This window comes from Carcharodon carcharias, chromosome 19, assembly GCF_017639515.1.
Source record: "Carcharodon carcharias isolate sCarCar2 chromosome 19, sCarCar2.pri, whole genome shotgun sequence".
In the NCBI taxonomy this organism is placed as follows: domain Eukaryota; kingdom Metazoa; phylum Chordata; class Chondrichthyes; order Lamniformes; family Lamnidae; genus Carcharodon; species Carcharodon carcharias.
This window is the reverse complement of record NC_054485.1, coordinates 87,838,280-87,855,803: the sequence shown is the minus strand read 5'-3', so window position 1 is coordinate 87,855,803 and position 17,524 is coordinate 87,838,280. Positions and strand designations below refer to the sequence as shown.

General features: G+C 57.4%; 2 protein-coding genes across 3 annotated transcripts in view; both read left to right on the top strand.

The window, feature by feature from the left end:
- The window catches only part of LOC121291684 (E3 ubiquitin-protein ligase BRE1A-like), a 34,035-nt gene extending 22,005 nt beyond the window's left edge, over window positions 1-12,030 (top strand). Inside the window, exons 15-20 of the mRNA XM_041213175.1 lie at window positions 2,557-2,706; window positions 4,758-4,970; window positions 8,742-8,867; window positions 10,116-10,256; window positions 10,619-10,720; window positions 11,581-12,030. Of these exons, the coding sequence (XP_041069109.1) occupies window positions 2,557-2,706; window positions 4,758-4,970; window positions 8,742-8,867; window positions 10,116-10,256; window positions 10,619-10,720; window positions 11,581-11,757 (909 nt within the window). The 3' untranslated portion in view covers window positions 11,758-12,030. The remainder of the gene's footprint in view (window positions 1-2,556; window positions 2,707-4,757; window positions 4,971-8,741; window positions 8,868-10,115; window positions 10,257-10,618; window positions 10,721-11,580) is intronic.
- LOC121291685 (class I histocompatibility antigen, F10 alpha chain-like) overlaps window positions 1-17,524 on the top strand; it is a 256,969-nt gene that overhangs the window by 182,755 nt on the left and 56,690 nt on the right. The window lies entirely within an intron of this gene.

The window sequence follows — 17,524 nt, the reverse complement described above, 5'->3', positions numbered from 1 at the left end:
CTTTGAAACATACAAAATCCTAGAGGACTCGACAGGGTAGATGCTGAGAGGCTGTTTTGCCTCCCCCTGGCTGGAGAGCCTAGAACGAGGATCACAGGCTCAGGATATGGGGTCGGACATTTTGAACTGAGATGAGGAGGAATTTCTTCACTCGGAGGGTGGTGACTCTTTGGAGTTCTCCACCCCGGAGGGCTGTGGATGTCCAGTCATTGAATATCTTCAAGAGAGAGATTCTCGGGCTCTGAGGGAATCGAGGGATAGTGTGGGCGTTTTGGGTTGAGGTCGACAATCAGCTGCGAGTATTGGTGACCACCCTGTATTTTCAGCTTCTAGTTTTGGATTCCCACACAACTCGTAATGTCGTGTCTGCACTGAGCCAATCGAAACCATTCATCATTTTAAAGGCCCCTACCGGATCACCTCTCAGTCTTCTCTTATCGAAAGATAAAAGCTCCAGCCTGTTTAATCTTTCCCATTGCTGCAATCTCTCAGTTCTGCTTCTAAGACATTTTCATACTTCCTCCAGTGCTTATTTTTTAATATGGAGATCAGAGCTGCACATAGTACTTGAACTACAGCCTGGACCTGCAGGGTCCTGGACAAGTTTAACAGAACTTCTCTGTATTTCAAATCATGCTGTAAGGGACCCTGTTTGAAGAGGGAGCCTCTCCCTCAGAGACCCCGTTTGAACACGGAGTCTTCTCTGCCTGTCAGAGACCCTGTTTAAAGCTGTTAATTTGATGCTCCTGAGGCCTGTGTAAAAGGATCTGTTGGGAAAAATGAGGAATTTGAGGAAGGTGAGTGGGAACCGGAATGTGACACAGAACTGGGACAGTTGCTGTGGGAATGGGATGGGATGGGGACCCTGAGTGGTTAGCATGGCAATGGGACAAGGAGCTAGGGTGGTCACCACGGGGATGGGACAGGGTGCTGGGGTGGTCACCATGGGGATGGGACAGGGAGCTGGGGTGGTCTCCGTGGGGATGGGACAGGGTGCTGGGGTGGTCACCGTGGGGATGGGACAGGGAGCTGGGGTGGTCTCCGTGGGGATGGGACAGGGTGCTGGGGTGGTCGCTGTGGGGATGGGACAGGGAGCTGGGGTGGTCACCGTGGGGATGGGACAGGGAGCTGGGGTGGTCTCCGTGGGGATGGGACAGGGTGCTGGGGTGGTCGCTGTGGGGATGGGACAGGGAGCTGGGGTGGTCGCTGTGGGGATGGGTCAGGCGGCTGCGGTGGTCACCGTGGGGATGGGACAGGCTGCTGGGGTGGTCACCATGGGGATGGGACAGGGAGCTGGGGTGGTCTCCGTGGGGATGGGACAGGGTGCTGGGGTGGTCACCGTGGGGATGGGACAGGGAGCTGGGGTGGTCTCCGTGGGGATGGGACAGGGAGCTGGGGTGGTCACCGTGGGGATGGGACAGGGAGCTGGGGTGGTCTCCGTGGGGATGGGACAGGGTGCTGGGGTGGTCGCTGTGGGGATGGGACAGGGAGCTGGGGTGGTCGCTGTGGGGATGGGTCAGGCGGCTGCGGTGGTCACCGTGGGGATGGGACAGGCTGCTGGGGTGGTCGCTGTGGGGATGGGACAGGGAGCTGGGGTGGTCGCTGTGGGGATGGGACAGGGAGCTGGGGTGGTCGCTGTGGGGATGGGACAGGGAGCTGGGGTGGTCGCTGTGGGGATGGGTCAGGCGGCTGCGGTGGTCACCGTGGGGATGGGACAGGCTGCTGGGGTGGTCACCGTGGGGATGGGACAGGCTGCTGGGGTGGTCGGCCGTGGGGATGGGACAGGCTGCTGGGGTGGTCGCTGTGGGGATGGGACAGGGAGCTGGGGTGGTCGCCGTGGGGATAGGACAGGCTGCTGGGGTGGTTACCGTGGGGATGGGACAGGCTGCTGGGGTGGTCGCCGTGGGGATGGGACAGGGAGCTGGGGTGGTCGCTGTGGGGATAGGACAGGCTGCTGGGGTGGTTACCGTGGGGATGGGACAGGCTGCTGGGGTGGTCGCCGTGGGGATGGGACAGGGAGCTGGGGTGGTCGCTGTGGGGATGGGACAGGGAGCTGGGGTGGTCGGCCGTGGGGATGGGACAGGCTGCTGGGGTGGTCGCTGTGGGGATGGGACAGGGAGCTGGGGTGGTCGGCCGTGGGGATGGGACAGGCTGCTGGGGTGGTCGCCGTGGGGATGGGACAGGCTGCTGGGGTGGTCGCTGTGGGGATGGGACAGGCTGCTGGGGTGGTCGCCGTGGGGATGGGACAGGCTGCTGGGGTGGTCGCTGTGGAGATGGGACAGGGAGCTGGGGTGGTTACCGTGGGGATGGGACAGGGAGCTGGGGTGGTTACCGTGGGGATGGGACAGGGAGTCAGGTGGTTACCATAGGGATGGAAGTGGGAGCTGGTGTTGTCACCGTGGCGATGGAACAGGGAAGCGGGGCAGTTATTATGGGAAAGGGACGGGGAGCTGATGTAGTCACCGTGGCGATGGGACCGGGAGCTGGGTGGTTACCAAGGGGATGGGATGGCCCCTTCCAGCTTCCTCCCTCTGACTGTCAGCGATCCCGTTCCAGTTGGACAACCTGAGGCAGCGTTTGAGGGAACTGGAGGAGAAGGAGAGACACGAGGGGAAGAAGATGGCAGACGTAGAGGCGCTGCGTCGGATGAAGCTGGTGGATGAGCAGATGGAGCACATGCTCAAAAAAGTTGCCATGGCCAAGCAGGTGAGAGGGTCAGGGTGAAGGGTTGGGAGAGAGCGCGAGTGAGAGGGAGAGAGCAAGAGCAAGAGAAGGGTGGAGAGACACTTATCCACTGGGACTGAGATGACATCAGAAGACCCTAACAATAAGATCAACAACAAATACATTTAGATAGCGCCTGTTACATAGTAAAACATCCCAAGGTGCTTCAAGGACCAATTACCAGACAAAAATTGAAACCGAGCCACATAAGGAGATATTAGGACAGATTAGCAAAAGCTTGATCAAAAAGGTAGGTTTTAAGGAGCGACTCAAAAGGAGTAAAAAAGGGAGAGAGAGTGAAGGAAGAGAGGTTTTGGTAGGGAATTGAAGAGCTGAGTGTCCTAGAGATAAAGGAATGGCTACCAATGCTGCTGCAATTAAAATTGGAGGATGTATGGGAGGCCAGAATTGGAGAAACACAGACATATTGGAGGAGTGTAGGGATTTAAGGTGGATACAGAGATAGGGGGGGGTGTAGGGGCTGGAGGGGGTTTCAGAGATAAGGAGGGGTGTCGGGGCTGGAGGAGGTTACAGAGATAGGGAGGGGTGTAGGGGCTGGAGGAGGCTATGGATAGGCTGGGATGTAGGGACTTAAGAGGGTTACAGAGATGAGGTTGTAGTGGCTCGAGGAGGTTACAGAGATAGGGAGGGGTGTAGGGGCTGTAGGAGGTTACAGAGATAGGGAGGGATGTAGGGGCTGGAGGAAGTTACAGAGATAGGGGTATAGTGGCTGGAGGAGGTTACAGAGATAGGGGTATAGGGGCTGGAGGAGGCTATGTAGATAGGACGGGATGTAGGGACTTAAGGGGTTACAGTGATGAGGGTGTAGGGGCTGTAGGAGGTTACACAGATAGGGAGGGGTGTAGGGGCTGTAGCAGGTTACAGAGATAGGGAGGGATGTAGGGGCTGGAGGAAGTTACAGAGATAGGGAGGAATCTAGGGGACTGGAGGAGATTACATAGATGGAGAGGGTGAGGCCATGGAAAGATTTGAACAACAGGATGCAAATTTTAAAATTGAGGCAGTGAGGTATAGATCAGCGAGCACAGCGTTGGTGAATGAACTGGACTTAAAATACAGGGCATCTGAGTACTGAATTTGGTGAAGTTTACAGAGGGCGGAAGGTGGGAAGTTGGTCTAGGGGAGCGTTGGAACAGCCAAGTCTGCAGGTAACAAAGGTCTGGATGAGGGTTTGAGCAGCAGATGTGCAGAGGTTCATTGTGGGGGTAATATCAATGTTTCCCAGACTGAATTTAGTGACCCATCCCGCTGACACATCACCCCTCAAAAAAAAATTCAAGATTCATAAAACACAGATTAACCTGAATTGTCAAGATGGAAAAAGTAATCTTTATTTTGTAACAGATTTGTGTATACAGGAGCTGACGCTGAGACACACACGGACTATACAGGAGCTGACACTGAGACACACACGGGCAGTACAGGAGCTGACACTGAGACACACACGGGCCGTACAGGAGCTGACACTGAGACACACACGGGCAGTACAGGAGCTGACACTGAGACACACACGGGCAGTACAGGAGCTGACACTGAGACACACACAGGCAGTACAGAAGCTGACACTGAGACACACACGGGCAGTACAGAAGCTGACACTGAGACACACACGGGCCGTACAGGAGCTGACACTGAGACACACACGGGCCGTACAGGAGCTGACACTGAGACACACACGGACCGTACAGGAGCTGACACTGAGACACACACGGGCAGTGCAGGAGCTGACACTGAGACACACACGGGCCGTACAGGAGCTGACACTGAGACACACATGGGCAGTACAGGAGCTGACACTGAGACACACACGGGCCATACAGGAGCTGACACTGAGACACACACGGGCAGTACAGGAGCTGACACTGAGACACACACGGACTATACAGGAGCTGACACTGAGACGCACACGGGCAGTACAGGAGCTGACACTGAGACACACACGGGCAGTACAGAAGCTGACACTGTCTCTCTTACTCTCTCCCCACCTTTTGCACTCTGTCTCCCTCTCCCAGGAGGAGGAAGCTCTCCTGTCGGAGATGGATGTGACAGGCCAGGCATTTGAGGACATGCAAGAACAGAATATCCGCCTGATGCAGCAGCTTCGAGAGAAGGATGACGCCAACTTCAAGCTGATGTCTGAGCGAATCAAATCTAACCAGATCCACAAACTGCTGAAGGAAGAGAAGGAGGAGCTGGGAGACCAAGTCTTGACCTTAAAAACCCAGGTCGCTGAGACTGACTGTAAAAGGCACCTCTCCCCCTCTTAACCTCTCTCCATCTGTCCCTGTTAACATCCCTCCCTGTCCCCATCAACATCCCTCCCTCTGTCCCCCATCAGCATCCCTCCCTCTGTCCCCCATCGACATCCCTCCCTCTGTCCCCCATCGACATCCCTCCCTCTGTCCCCCATCGACATCCCTCCCTCTGTCCCCCGTCGACATCCCTCCCTCTGTCCCCCGTCGAATCCCTCCCTCTGTCCCCCGTCGACATCCCTCCCTCTGTCCCCCGTCGACATCCCTCCCTCTGTCCCCCGTCGACATCCCTCCCTCTGTCCCCCGTCGACATCCCTCCCTCTGTCCCCCGTCGACATCCCTCCCTCTGTCCCCCGTCGACATCCCTCCCTCTGTCCCCCGTCGACATCCCTCCCTCTGTCCCCCGTCGACATCCCTCCCTCTGTCCCCCGTCGACATCCCTCCCTCTGTCCCCGTCGACATCCCTCCCTCTGTCCCCGTCGACATCCCTCCCTCTGTCCCCGTCGACATCCCTCCCTCTGTCCCCGTCGACATCCCTCCCTCTGTCCCCGTCGACATCCCTCCCTCTGTCCCCGTCGACATCCCTCCCTCTGTCCCCGTCGACATCCCTCCCTCTGTCCCCGTCGACATCCCTCCCTCTGTCCCCGTCGACATCCCTCCCTCTGTCCCCGTCGACATCCCTCCCTCTGTCCCCGTCGACATCCCTCCCTCTGTCCCCGTCGACATCCCTCCCTCTGTCCCCGTCGACATCCCTCCCTCTGTCCCCGTCGACATCCCTCCCTCTGTCCCCGTCGACATCCCTCCCTCTGTCCCCGTCGACATCCCTCCCTCTGTCCCCGTCGACATCCCTCCCTCTGTCCCCGTCGACATCCCTCCCTCTGTCCCCGTCGACATCCCTCCCTCTGTCCCCGTCGACATCCCTCCCTCTGTCCCCGTCGACATCCCTCCCTCTGTCCCCGTCGACATCCCTCCCTCTGTCCCCGTCGACATCCCTCCCTCTGTCCCCGTCGACATCCCTCCCTCTGTCCCCGTCGACATCCCTCCCTCTGTCCCCGTCGACATCCCTCCCTCTGTCCCCGTCGACATCCCTCCCTCTGTCCCCGTCGACATCCCTCCCTCTGTCCCCGTCGACATCCCTCCCTCTGTCCCCGTCGACATCCCTCCCTCTGTCCCCGTCGACATCCCTCCCTCTGTCCCCGTCGACATCCCTCCCTCTGTCCCCGTCGACATCCCTCCCTCTGTCCCCGTCGACATCCCTCCCTCTGTCCCCGTCGACATCCCTCCCTCTGTCCCCGTCGACATCCCTCCCTCTGTCCCCGTCGACATCCCTCCCTCTGTCCCCGTCGACATCCCTCCCTCTGTCCCCGTCGACATCCCTCCCTCTGTCCCCGTCGACATCCCTCCCTCTGTCCCCGTCGACATCCCTCCCTCTGTCCCCGTCGACATCCCTCCCTCTGTCCCCGTCGACATCCCTCCCTCTGTCCCCGTCGACATCCCTCCCTCTGTCCCCGTCGACATCCCTCCCTCTGTCCCCGTCGACATCCCTCCCTCTGTCCCCGTCGACATCCCTCCCTCTGTCCCCGTCGACATCCCTCCCTCTGTCCCCGTCGACATCCCTCCCTCTGTCCCCGTCGACATCCCTCCCTCTGTCCCCGTCGACATCCCTCCCTCTGTCCCCGTCGACATCCCTCCCTCTGTCCCCGTCGACATCCCTCCCTCTGTCCCCGTCGACATCCCTCCCTCTGTCCCCGTCGACATCCCTCCCTCTGTCCCCGTCGACATCCCTCCCTCTGTCCCCGTCGACATCCCTCCCTCTGTCCCCGTCGACATCCCTCCCTCTGTCCCCGTCGACATCCCTCCCTCTGTCCCCGTCGACATCCCTCCCTCTGTCCCCGTCGACATCCCTCCCTCTGTCCCCGTCGACATCCCTCCCTCTGTCCCCGTCGACATCCCTCCCTCTGTCCCCGTCGACATCCCTCCCTCTGTCCCCGTCGACATCCCTCCCTCTGTCCCCGTCGACATCCCTCCCTCTGTCCCCGTCGACATCCCTCCCTCTGTCCCCGTCGACATCCCTCCCTCTGTCCCCGTCGACATCCCTCCCTCTGTCCCCGTCGACATCCCTCCCTCTGTCCCCGTCGACATCCCTCCCTCTGTCCCCGTCGACATCCCTCCCTCTGTCCCCGTCGACATCCCTCCCTCTGTCCCCGTCGACATCCCTCCCTCTGTCCCCGTCGACATCCCTCCCTCTGTCCCCGTCGACATCCCTCCCTCTGTCCCCGTCGACATCCCTCCCTCTGTCCCCGTCGACATCCCTCCCTCTGTCCCCGTCGACATCCCTCCCTCTGTCCCCGTCGACATCCCTCCCTCTGTCCCCGTCGACATCCCTCCCTCTGTCCCCGTCGACATCCCTCCCTCTGTCCCCGTCGACATCCCTCCCTCTGTCCCCGTCGACATCCCTCCCTCTGTCCCCGTCGACATCCCTCCCTCTGTCCCCGTCGACATCCCTCCCTCTGTCCCCGTCGACATCCCTCCCTCTGTCCCCGTCGACATCCCTCCCTCTGTCCCCGTCGACATCCCTCCCTCTGTCCCCGTCGACATCCCTCCCTCTGTCCCCGTCGACATCCCTCCCTCTGTCCCCGTCGACATCCCTCCCTCTGTCCCCGTCGACATCCCTCCCTCTGTCCCCGTCGACATCCCTCCCTCTGTCCCCGTCGACATCCCTCCCTCTGTCCCCGTCGACATCCCTCCCTCTGTCCCCGTCGACATCCCTCCCTCTGTCCCCGTCGACATCCCTCCCTCTGTCCCCGTCGACATCCCTCCCTCTGTTCCCCCACTAACACCCCTCCATCGGTCTCCTCTGTAACTGTCTGTCTCTCTGCTACCCCTTATCACCGTTCCTCCTTCCGCCCCTCTGTTGACCATCCGTCCCTCTCTCTTTTACTCCATGCCCCTTCCCGACACTCCTTTCTCTCTCACTATTTCTCTCTCTCTGCCTCCCTACTTTTTTCTCTCTCCCTTTCTCCATTCTCCTCTATTTTTCACTCCCTCTGTTTCCATTCTCTGTCTCTGCTTTATATTGTCCATGTCACTTTGTCCTCATTCTGTCTTTTCTCTCCCCCTGTTCCTATCCCCCGACTTTCCCTCTTCACTCTCCCTGTTCTCATTTCTTGCTGTTTTCCCTTAATCTGTTCTCTCACTCTTGATCTATTTTTTCCTCTCCCTGTTTCTCTCTGCCTCCATCCCTCTCTTCGCTCCTCTCTCTCTCATTTCTTCCCTCTGTCTCTTCCGCCTCTCTCTCTTGCTTGCTCTCTCTTCCTGCACTCACCTTTATCTGATTTCTTTCCCTAAATTTTATCTTATACATTATTCTCTCACTCTTGCTCCGCGTCCTCCCTACATCCCTCTCTCCCACGCCCCCTTTCTGTCTCCTGTATGCCCTCGCTCTCCCCTGTGCCCTCTCGCTCGCCGTGCAGCCCCCCCACCTGCCGTGCCTCACCCTCGCCCGCCATGCCCCTCGCTCACCGCGCACTACCCTTGCCCTCACTGCGCCCATGCCTTGCCCGCTGTGCCCCTGCCTCGCCCAACGCGCCCCTGCCTCGCCCACCGCGCCCCTGCCTCGCCCTCGCCCGCCACGCCCCGGCCTCGCCACGCCTCCGCCTCACTCTCTCTGTTTCACACCCTTACTGACTTTTATTTCTCTAACCTCACTCTCCATTCCCTCTTTCTGTCTCTCTCTCTCTCTAGGTGGATGCGCAGCTCCAGGTTGTGAAGAAGTTAGAGGAAAAGGAACAGTTACTACAGACTAACCTCACGGCCATGGAAAAGGAGCTGTCACTTCGCACCCAGACCCTAGACATGCACAAACGCAAGGTGAGAGGGGAGGGTGGTGAGAGGCCGGGACCCAGAGCCTGCTCTACTCCAAGGCTGCGCAAGTCAAAATCTGGAGAGACTCCCAGGGAACGGGAGTTCCTGATGGAGATCAATTCTTAAACACAAGCTTTAGTGCAATTGCTCCATGTTCATAGTTACCTGTGTCTCTCCATCTCTCTCTCTCCCTCTCCCTCGTTCCCTACATCCCCTCTCCTTCCCAACTCCCCTTCACTTCTCACTCCTCCCCACTCTCCTTGCGCCCCCCCCCCTCATTGCGCCCCCCCCTCATTGCACCCCCCCCTCATTGCGCCCCCCCCTCATTGCGCCCCCCCCTCATTGCGCCCCCCCCTCCTTGCGCCCCCCTCCTTGCGCCCCCCTCCTTGCGCCCCCCTCCTTGCGCCCCCCCTCCTTGCGCCCCCCTACTTGCGCCCCCCCTCCTTGCGCCCCCCCTCCTTGCGCCCCCCCTCTTTGCGCCCCCCCTTGCGCCCCCCACTCCTTGCGCCCCCCACTCCTTGCGCCCCCCCTCCTTGCGCCCCCCCCTCCTTGCGCCCCCCCTCCTTGCGCCCCCCCTCCTTGCGCCCCCCCCTCCTTGCGCCCCCCCTCCTTGCGCCCCCCCTCCTTGCGCCCCCCCTCTCCTTGCGCCCCCCCTCTCCTTGCGCCCCCCCTCTCCTTGCGCCCCCCCTCTCCTTGCGCCCCCCTCTCCTTGCGCCCCCCTCTCCTTGCGCCCCCCCCTTGCGCGCCCCCCCCCTTGCATCCCCCCCTCTCCTTGCGCCCCCCCCCCTTGCACCCCCCCCTCCTTGCGCCCCCCCCTCCTTGCGCCCCCCCTCCTTGCGCCCCCGCTCTCCTTGCGCCCCCTCCCCGTCACCTCGCTTCCCCCCCACCTCCTTGCCGTCTCCCCCCCCCACCCCCCTCCTTGCACCCCCCTGCTCTCGCCTGGCTCCTGCTCTCTCCTTGCCCCCACCCCACCCCTCTTCTTGGCCCCTCTCTCTTCTGGCCCCTCCCGTCTCCGATTTCCCCTCTCACCCTACACTTTCTCCCCCACCATCTACCCTCCCCCCCCCCGTTTCTACACTCTCCTCCCCTTTACTCCCTCACGCTTCCCTTCTCCCCTTGACCCCTCATCCTTTGCCCCCCCCATCCCCCCAACCCTTCACCCCACTTCCACCCTCACTCTCCCCTTTACCCCCTATTTCCCCCCTCTCAACTCCCCTTTTCTCCTCATTTCTTCCCCCTCCCCCACCCACTCAGGCAGTGGAAGCTGCTCAGCTCGCTGAGGATCTGAAGGTGCAGGTCGAGGCGGATCAGAAGAAATTGTCGGAGGTTCAGAACAACATCATCGAGGGCAGCGTGGCCCGAGAGAAAGAAACCTTCAACTACAAGCGAGCACAGGTAGGTGACCGTGGGGAGAGTTTCTGAGACAATTATAACCCAGCATCAGTATTATGAACACCCAGGGCATGAACAGCATGAGTTAGAGACAGAGTAAATCACCCTCTACACTGTCCCCATCAAACACTCCCAGGGCAGGTACAGTACGGGGTTAGATACAGAGTAAAACTCCCTCTACACTGTCCCCATCAAACACTCCCAGGACAGGTACAGCACGGGGTTAGATACAGAGTAAAGCTCCCTCTACACTGACCCAGCAGTGAGGAGTGAGGGTGATTTGTTCGGGTCTGACGAACCCTCAGACAAACCCTCAGACAGAGTGCGATGCCTTTCCTGATGCCTCTTCTTCTCTCGGGTTTCAGGAAGACATCTCGAAACTGCGTCGCAAGCTGGAGCGACAGAAGAAGCCAGAAATGTTCACCAACTGTGACGAGATCCTGATGGAAGAGATCAAAGATTACAAGGTGAGTGATTCGACCAGGGGAGCGGACATTGGTGTGGGGGCAGGGATGGTGGGGGCGGTGGAGTATGACGGGAGGTGGGGGGAGACTCAGCATTCCGGGAGGAGCGGGCTGTCAGATCCACATCCATATAACGAGGGATGTTGGACTTGTCCAATTTTGTGGTACTGGCTGGGGGAAGATTGTCATATCAATCTATGTACCAACAGAAGGGAATATCTAAACCAGTCCATATTCCAGCGATGTTTGGGTGGTGTAATCAGATTGGGTCACCAGTCGCTTTCGTCCAATTTCGGCAGCTGAGCTGCCAGATCGGCCCATTTTCTGGTGGGGGTGGTGGTGATGTTTGGATCAAAATAAATTCCAGTGCGTGGGGGAGAGCTGGATTTGCCCAGTTCCTGGGAGGGAGGGTGGTGGGATCAATCAGTAATCCTGGCAGCAGGGGGAAGATGGATTAATCCAATTTCAAAGGTTGACAGGGACCATTTTTAATGGGAGGATACTGTTGGGGGGGAGAAACCGGCTCTCCCCTTTAACATGGGGCTAGTGCTTGGATAGGACCAGTCCATTTTCTTCTTGCCCGTGTTGGGGAGGAAAGCTTTGAAGGAGGGTAGTGGGGGAACTGGGAGTTCGTTTTGAGGGGGTCACACTCGGAGGGGACTGGTCCATTTTCTTTGCTGGTGGGTACAGGTGAATTGGTCCATTTTTCGAGGGGTTGGCCTTAATCACACACTCGGAATCATATTACTCAGGGATTGGGGCAGGGGATGTTGTTTCCAAGGAATGAAAAGCTGCTCCCAAAATCTCACCTTGTGCTTCTCTCTCTCTCTCTTCCTCCATCCCACACACACACCCGGGGACAGGCCAAGCTGACCTGTCCCTGCTGTAACATGAGGAAGAAGGACGCCGTGCTGACCAAGTGTTTCCACGTTTTCTGCTTCGAATGCGTCAAGACCCGTTACGACACACGACAGCGCAAGTGCCCCAAGTGCAACGCTGCATTCGGGGCCAATGACTTCCACCGGATCTACATCGGCTGAGAGGCCACTCCCCCCCCCCACCCACACCCCCAGCCCCTCAGGTGAGCAGAGCAGGGAGGGGGCGGCATTACCAGGGAGCACGGCTCCCAACATCAAGGTCAGCTTCCATGACCGCTTCCTCTGTCCCTTCTCCGCACGGCTCCTGTTCCCCCTACCCCGAAGTCCCATCACCACGGCCCCAGTGAAGGACGCCATTGCTAGAGGTGATGGCGATGGTTTGTAAGTTTCTTTGTTTGCAACGTTGGAGTTCAGAATAAACGTGTGGATTGGGAAGCGAGGCCTGGGGCCTGTTTCTGTCAGTATTGTTGTTGCTGTTTTGACACTCAAGTTCCAGAGAGTCTCAGGGTCGACTACGAATAGTTTCAGTCTCCAGAGACTGAAATGTTTCCCTTGGCAGTAGTGCAACACAGGTTAGTTAGGTTCATTCCCGGATGAGAGGAGAGATTAACCAGAATGGGCCTATACGCTCTGGAGTTTAGATGAATGAGAGGTGATCTTATTGAAACTTATAAAAATTCTCGGAGGATTTGACAGGGTAGATGCCGAGAGGTTGTTTCCCCTGGTCAGGGAACCCAGAACATGGCCGCACTGTCTCAGAGTAAGGGGTCAGCCATTTTGGACCAAGATGAGGAGAAACTTCTTCACTAGGTTGTGAACCTTTGAGTTCTCAATCCCAGAGAGCTATAGATGCTCCCTCATTGAATATATTCAAGACTGAGATGGATGGATTTTTGAATGTTAAGGAAATCAAGGTATATGGGAATAGTGCAGGAGGGTGGGGTTGAGATAGAAGTTCAGCCGTGGACTTTTGAATGGCGGAGCGGGCCCGAGGAACTAAGTGGCTTCCTCCCCTATTTCTTGGGCTCTTACGAATGTCATGGGCTCCAATATTGAGGGAGTGCTGCACTGTCAGATGCTCAGTGATAAGGGAGTGCTGCACAGTCAGAGGTACCATCTTTTGGGAGGAGACATTAAACCGAGTCCCTATTTGACCCTTCAATGGTCATAAAAGATAGAAGATCCCAAGGTCATGACTGGAAGAAGAGCAGAAGTGGGTGGTGTGGGGAGCCCTGCGCCTGATATTTTGCCCTCAATCAACATCACTTAAACAGGCAACCTAGTCAATGTCACGTTGATTGTGGGATCTTGCTGTGCTTGAATTAGCTGCCATATTTCCTACATTACAACAGTGACCACGCCTCGAAGAAAATTCTTCATTAACTGTGAACCCTTTGTTGCATTCTGGAGCGGTGAAATACCCAGTAGAATTCTTTCATACAAACAGGCACAAATAAACACAACAACTGCTCAAAAGCCCTTTAATGGGTATTGGAATAGGATTTTTCCTTCCTCAATCCGATTGGAGATGATTCATCCGGTTGCGGAGTCCAATCCTGTCACCAAATGGAGCTGATCTTGACCACATTGCATTTCAGGTCTGGCCTGGGTCCAGAAATAACATCTACCTGCTGAAAACAATGAAGTTAATTAACCCACAGTTTGAATTACAGCTCAGGGACAGCCTGGAATTAACTGGGGGACAGGGGCCTGGAATTAACTGGAACCTGAGGAACGGGCCTAGAATTAACTGGAGCCTGGGGAGATGGGGCCTGAAATCAAACAGAGCCTGGGGAGGCAGGGGTCCAGAATCAACTGCAGCCTGGGGAAACGGGCCCAGGATTAACTGGAGCCTGGGGACATGAGCCTGGAATTAACTGGAACCTGAGAGACAGAGGGCTGGAATTAATTAGAGCCTGGGGTACAGGGGCCAGGAACTAACTGGAGCCTGGGGAAACAGGTGCCTGGAATCTATTGGAGCCTGGGGTACAGGGGCCCAAAATTAACTAGAGCCTGGTGAGACATGGCCCTGGAATTAACTGGAGCCTGGGAAACGGTCTTGGAATTATGGGGAGACTGGGGCCTGGAATTAACGAGCCTGGGAAACAGACAACAGGGGCCTGGAATTAACTGGAGCCTGGGGGACAGGGTCTGGAATTAACTGAACCCTGAGAGCCAGGGGCCTGGAGTTAACTGAGAACAGCACCTGAGAGGAAGAATGAAGAGCATTGCGGATTTCAAACCTTTTATCCTTCAGTCTCATCTCAGATTTCGCATGCAAGCGGTGATCTTACTTTGTGGGTGCCCTCGTCGCAGTTCTGACCATAAACAGTTTCTGATACTGTTGCTGTTTAGGCTGCCTCAGATAAGCCAGAAACTTGTCCATTTCCTCAGCAGTGATGTAACCTTTAGAATCACAAAATATTCCTGTTTGCATAGAGCCTTTCACCATCTCAGGTCGTCCCAAAGCCATTCCCCAGTTGATGACATAGTTTTTTTTATGGAGGGCCATCACTGTTGTACTTTAGGAAACATAGAAACCAATTTACACACAGGGTCCAACAAACAACATTGCAATAAAAACCAGAGCACCTGACTTTACAATTACCTGAGAGGGCAGACGGGACCTCAGTTTAGTGTCTGATCTGAAATTTAGCCCCTCCGAAAGTGTGATGCCCCTTAAAAGAATGTATCACTCCCCACTGTTGTCCCTTTAATAGTGCAGTGCTCCCCACTACTGTCCCTCTGACAGTGGAGCGCTCCCTCCGTACTGACCCTCTGACAGTGCAGCACTCTCTCAGTACTGACCCTCTGATAGTGCAGCGCTCCCTCAATTCTGTCCATCTGACAGTGCAGCACTCCCTCAGTACTGACCCTCTGATAGTGCAGCACTCCCTCAATTCTGTCCATCTGACAGTGCAGCACTCCCTCAGTATTGACCCTCTGATAGTGCAGCACTCCTTCAGTACTGACCCTCTGATAGTGCAGCATTCCCTCAGTATTGACCCTCTGACAGTGTAGCTTTCTTTCAGTACTGACCCTCTGACAGTGCAGCACTCCCTCAATACTGGTCCATCTGACAGTGCAGCACTCCCTCAGCACTGAACCTCTGACAGTGCAGCCTTCCCTCAGTACTGACCCTCTGACAATGCAGCACTCCCTCACTACTGTCCATCTGACAGTGCAGTGCTCCCTCAGCACTGTGCATCTGACAGTGCAGCGCTCTCTCAGCACTGTCCATCTGACAGTGCAGCCTCTCTCAGCACTGTCCATCTGACAGTGCAGCGCTCTCTCAGCACTGTCCATCTGACAGTGCAGCGCTCCCTCAGCACTGAACCTCTGACAATGCAGCCTTCCCTCAGTACTGACCCTCTGACAGTGCAGCACTCCCTCAGTACTGACCCTCTGACAATGCAGCACTCGCTCAATACTGTCCACCTGACAGTGCAGTACTGACCCTCTGACAATGCAGCGCTCCCTCAGCACTGTCCATCTGACGGTGCAGCGCTCCCTCAGCACTGTCCATCTGACGGTGCAGCACTCCCTCAGTACTGACCCTCTGATAGTGCAGCACTCCCTCAATTCTGTCCATCTGACAGTGCAGCACTCCCTCAGTATTGACCCTCTGATAGTGCAGCATTCCCTCAGTACTGACCCTCTGATAGTGCAGCATTCCCTCAGTATTGACCCTCTGACAGTGTAGCTTTCTTTCAGTACTGACCCTCTGACAGTGCAGCACTCCCTCAATACTGGTCCATCTGACAGTGCAGCACTCCCTCAGCACTGAACCTCTGACAGTGCAGCACTCCCTCAGCACTGAACCTCTGACAGTGCAGCCTTCCCTCAGTACTGACCCTCTGACAATGCAGCACTCCCTCACTACTGTCCATCTGACAGTGCAGTGCTCCCTCAGCACTGTGCATCTGACAGTGCAGCGCTCTCTCAGCACTGTCCATCTGACAGTGCAGCGCTCTCTCAGCACTGTCCATCTGACAGTGCAGCGCTCTCTCAGCACTGTCCATCTGACAGTGCAGCGCTCTCTCAGCATTGTCCATCTGACAGTGCAGCGCTCTCTCAGCACTGTCCATCTGACAGTGCAGCGCTCCCTCAGCACTGAACCTCTGACAATGCAGCCTTCCCTCAGTACTGACCCTCTGACAGTGCAGCACTCCCTCAGTACTGACCCTCTGACAATGCAGCACTCCCTCAATACTGTCCACCTGACAGTGCAGTACTGACCCTCTGACAATGCAGCGCTCCCTCAATACTGTCCATCTGACAGTGCAGCGCTCCCTCAGCACTGTCCGTCTGACGGTGCAGCGCTCCCTCAGCACTGTCCGTCTGACGGTGCAGCGCTCCCTCAGCACTGTCCGTCTGACGGTGCAGCGCTCCCTCAGCACTGTCCGTCTGACGGTGCAGCGCTCCCTCAGCACTGTCCGTCTGACGGTGCAGCGCTCCCTCAGCACTGTCCGTCTGACGGTGCAGCGCTCCCTCAGCACTGTCCGTCTGACGGTGCAGCGCTCCCTCAGCACTGTCCGTCTGACGGTGCAGCGCTCCCTCAGCACTGTCCGTCTGACGGTGCAGCGCTCCCTCAGCACTGTCCGTCTGACGGTGCAGCGCTCCCTCAGCACTGTCCGTCTGACGGTGCAGCGCTCCCTCAGCACTGTCCGTCTGACGGTGCAGCGCTCCCTCAGCACTGACCTTCTGACAGTGCAGCACTCCCTCAGTACTGACCCTCTGACAGTGCAGCACTTGCTCAGCACTGACCCTGTGACAGTGCAACACTCCCTCAGTACTGACCCTCTGATAGTGCAGCACTCCCTCAATTCTGTCCATCTGACAGTGCAGCACTCCCTCAGTACTGATCTCTGATAGTGCAGCACTCCCTCAGTACTGACCTTCTGATAGTGCAGCATTCCCTCAGTACTGACCCTCTGACAGTGCAGCTTTCTTTCAGTACTGACCCTCTGACAGTGCAGCACTCCCTCAATACTGGTCCATCTGACAGTGCAGCACTCCCTCAGCACTGAACCTCTGACAGTGCAGCCTTCCCTCAGTACTGACCCTCTGACAATGCAGCACTCGCTCACTACTGTCCATCTGACAGTGCAGTTCTCCCTCAGCACTGTGCATCTGATAGTGCAGCGCTCTCTCAGCACTGTCCATCTGACAGTGCAGCGCTCCCTCAGCACTGAACCTCTGACAATGCAGCCTTCCCTCAGTACTGACCCTCTGACAATGCAGCACTCCCTCAATACTGGTCCATCTGACAGTGCAGCACTCCCTCAGCACTGAACCTCTGACAGTGCAGCCTTCCCTCAGTACTGACCCTCTGACAATGAAGCACTCCCTCACTACTGTCCATCTGACAGTGCAGTGCTCCCTCAGCACTGTGCATCTGACAGTGCAGCGCTTTCTCAGCACTGTGCATCTGACAGTGCAGCGCTCTCTCAGCACTGTCCATCTGACAGTGCAGCGCTTCCTCAGCACTGTCCATCTGACGGTGCAGCGCTCCCTCAGCACTGTCCATCTGTCGGTGCAGCGCTCCCTCAGTATGACCCTCTGACGGTGCAGCGCTCCCTCAGCACTGACCCTCTGACGGTGCAGCGCTCCCTCAGCACTGACCCTCTGACGGTGCAGCGCTCCCTCAGCACTGACCCTCTGACGGTGCAGCGCTCCCTCAGCACTGACCCTCTGACGGTGCAGCGCTCCCTCAGCACTGACCCTCTGACAGTGCAGCGCTCCCTCAGCACTGACACTCTGACAGTGCAGCGCTCCCTCAGCACTGACCCTCTGACAGTGCAGCGCTCCCTCAGCACTGACCCTCTGACAGTGCAGCGCTCCCTCAGCACTGACCCTCTGACAGTGCAGCGCTCCCTCAGCACTGACACTCTGACAGTGCAGCGCTCCCTCAGCACTGACACTCTGA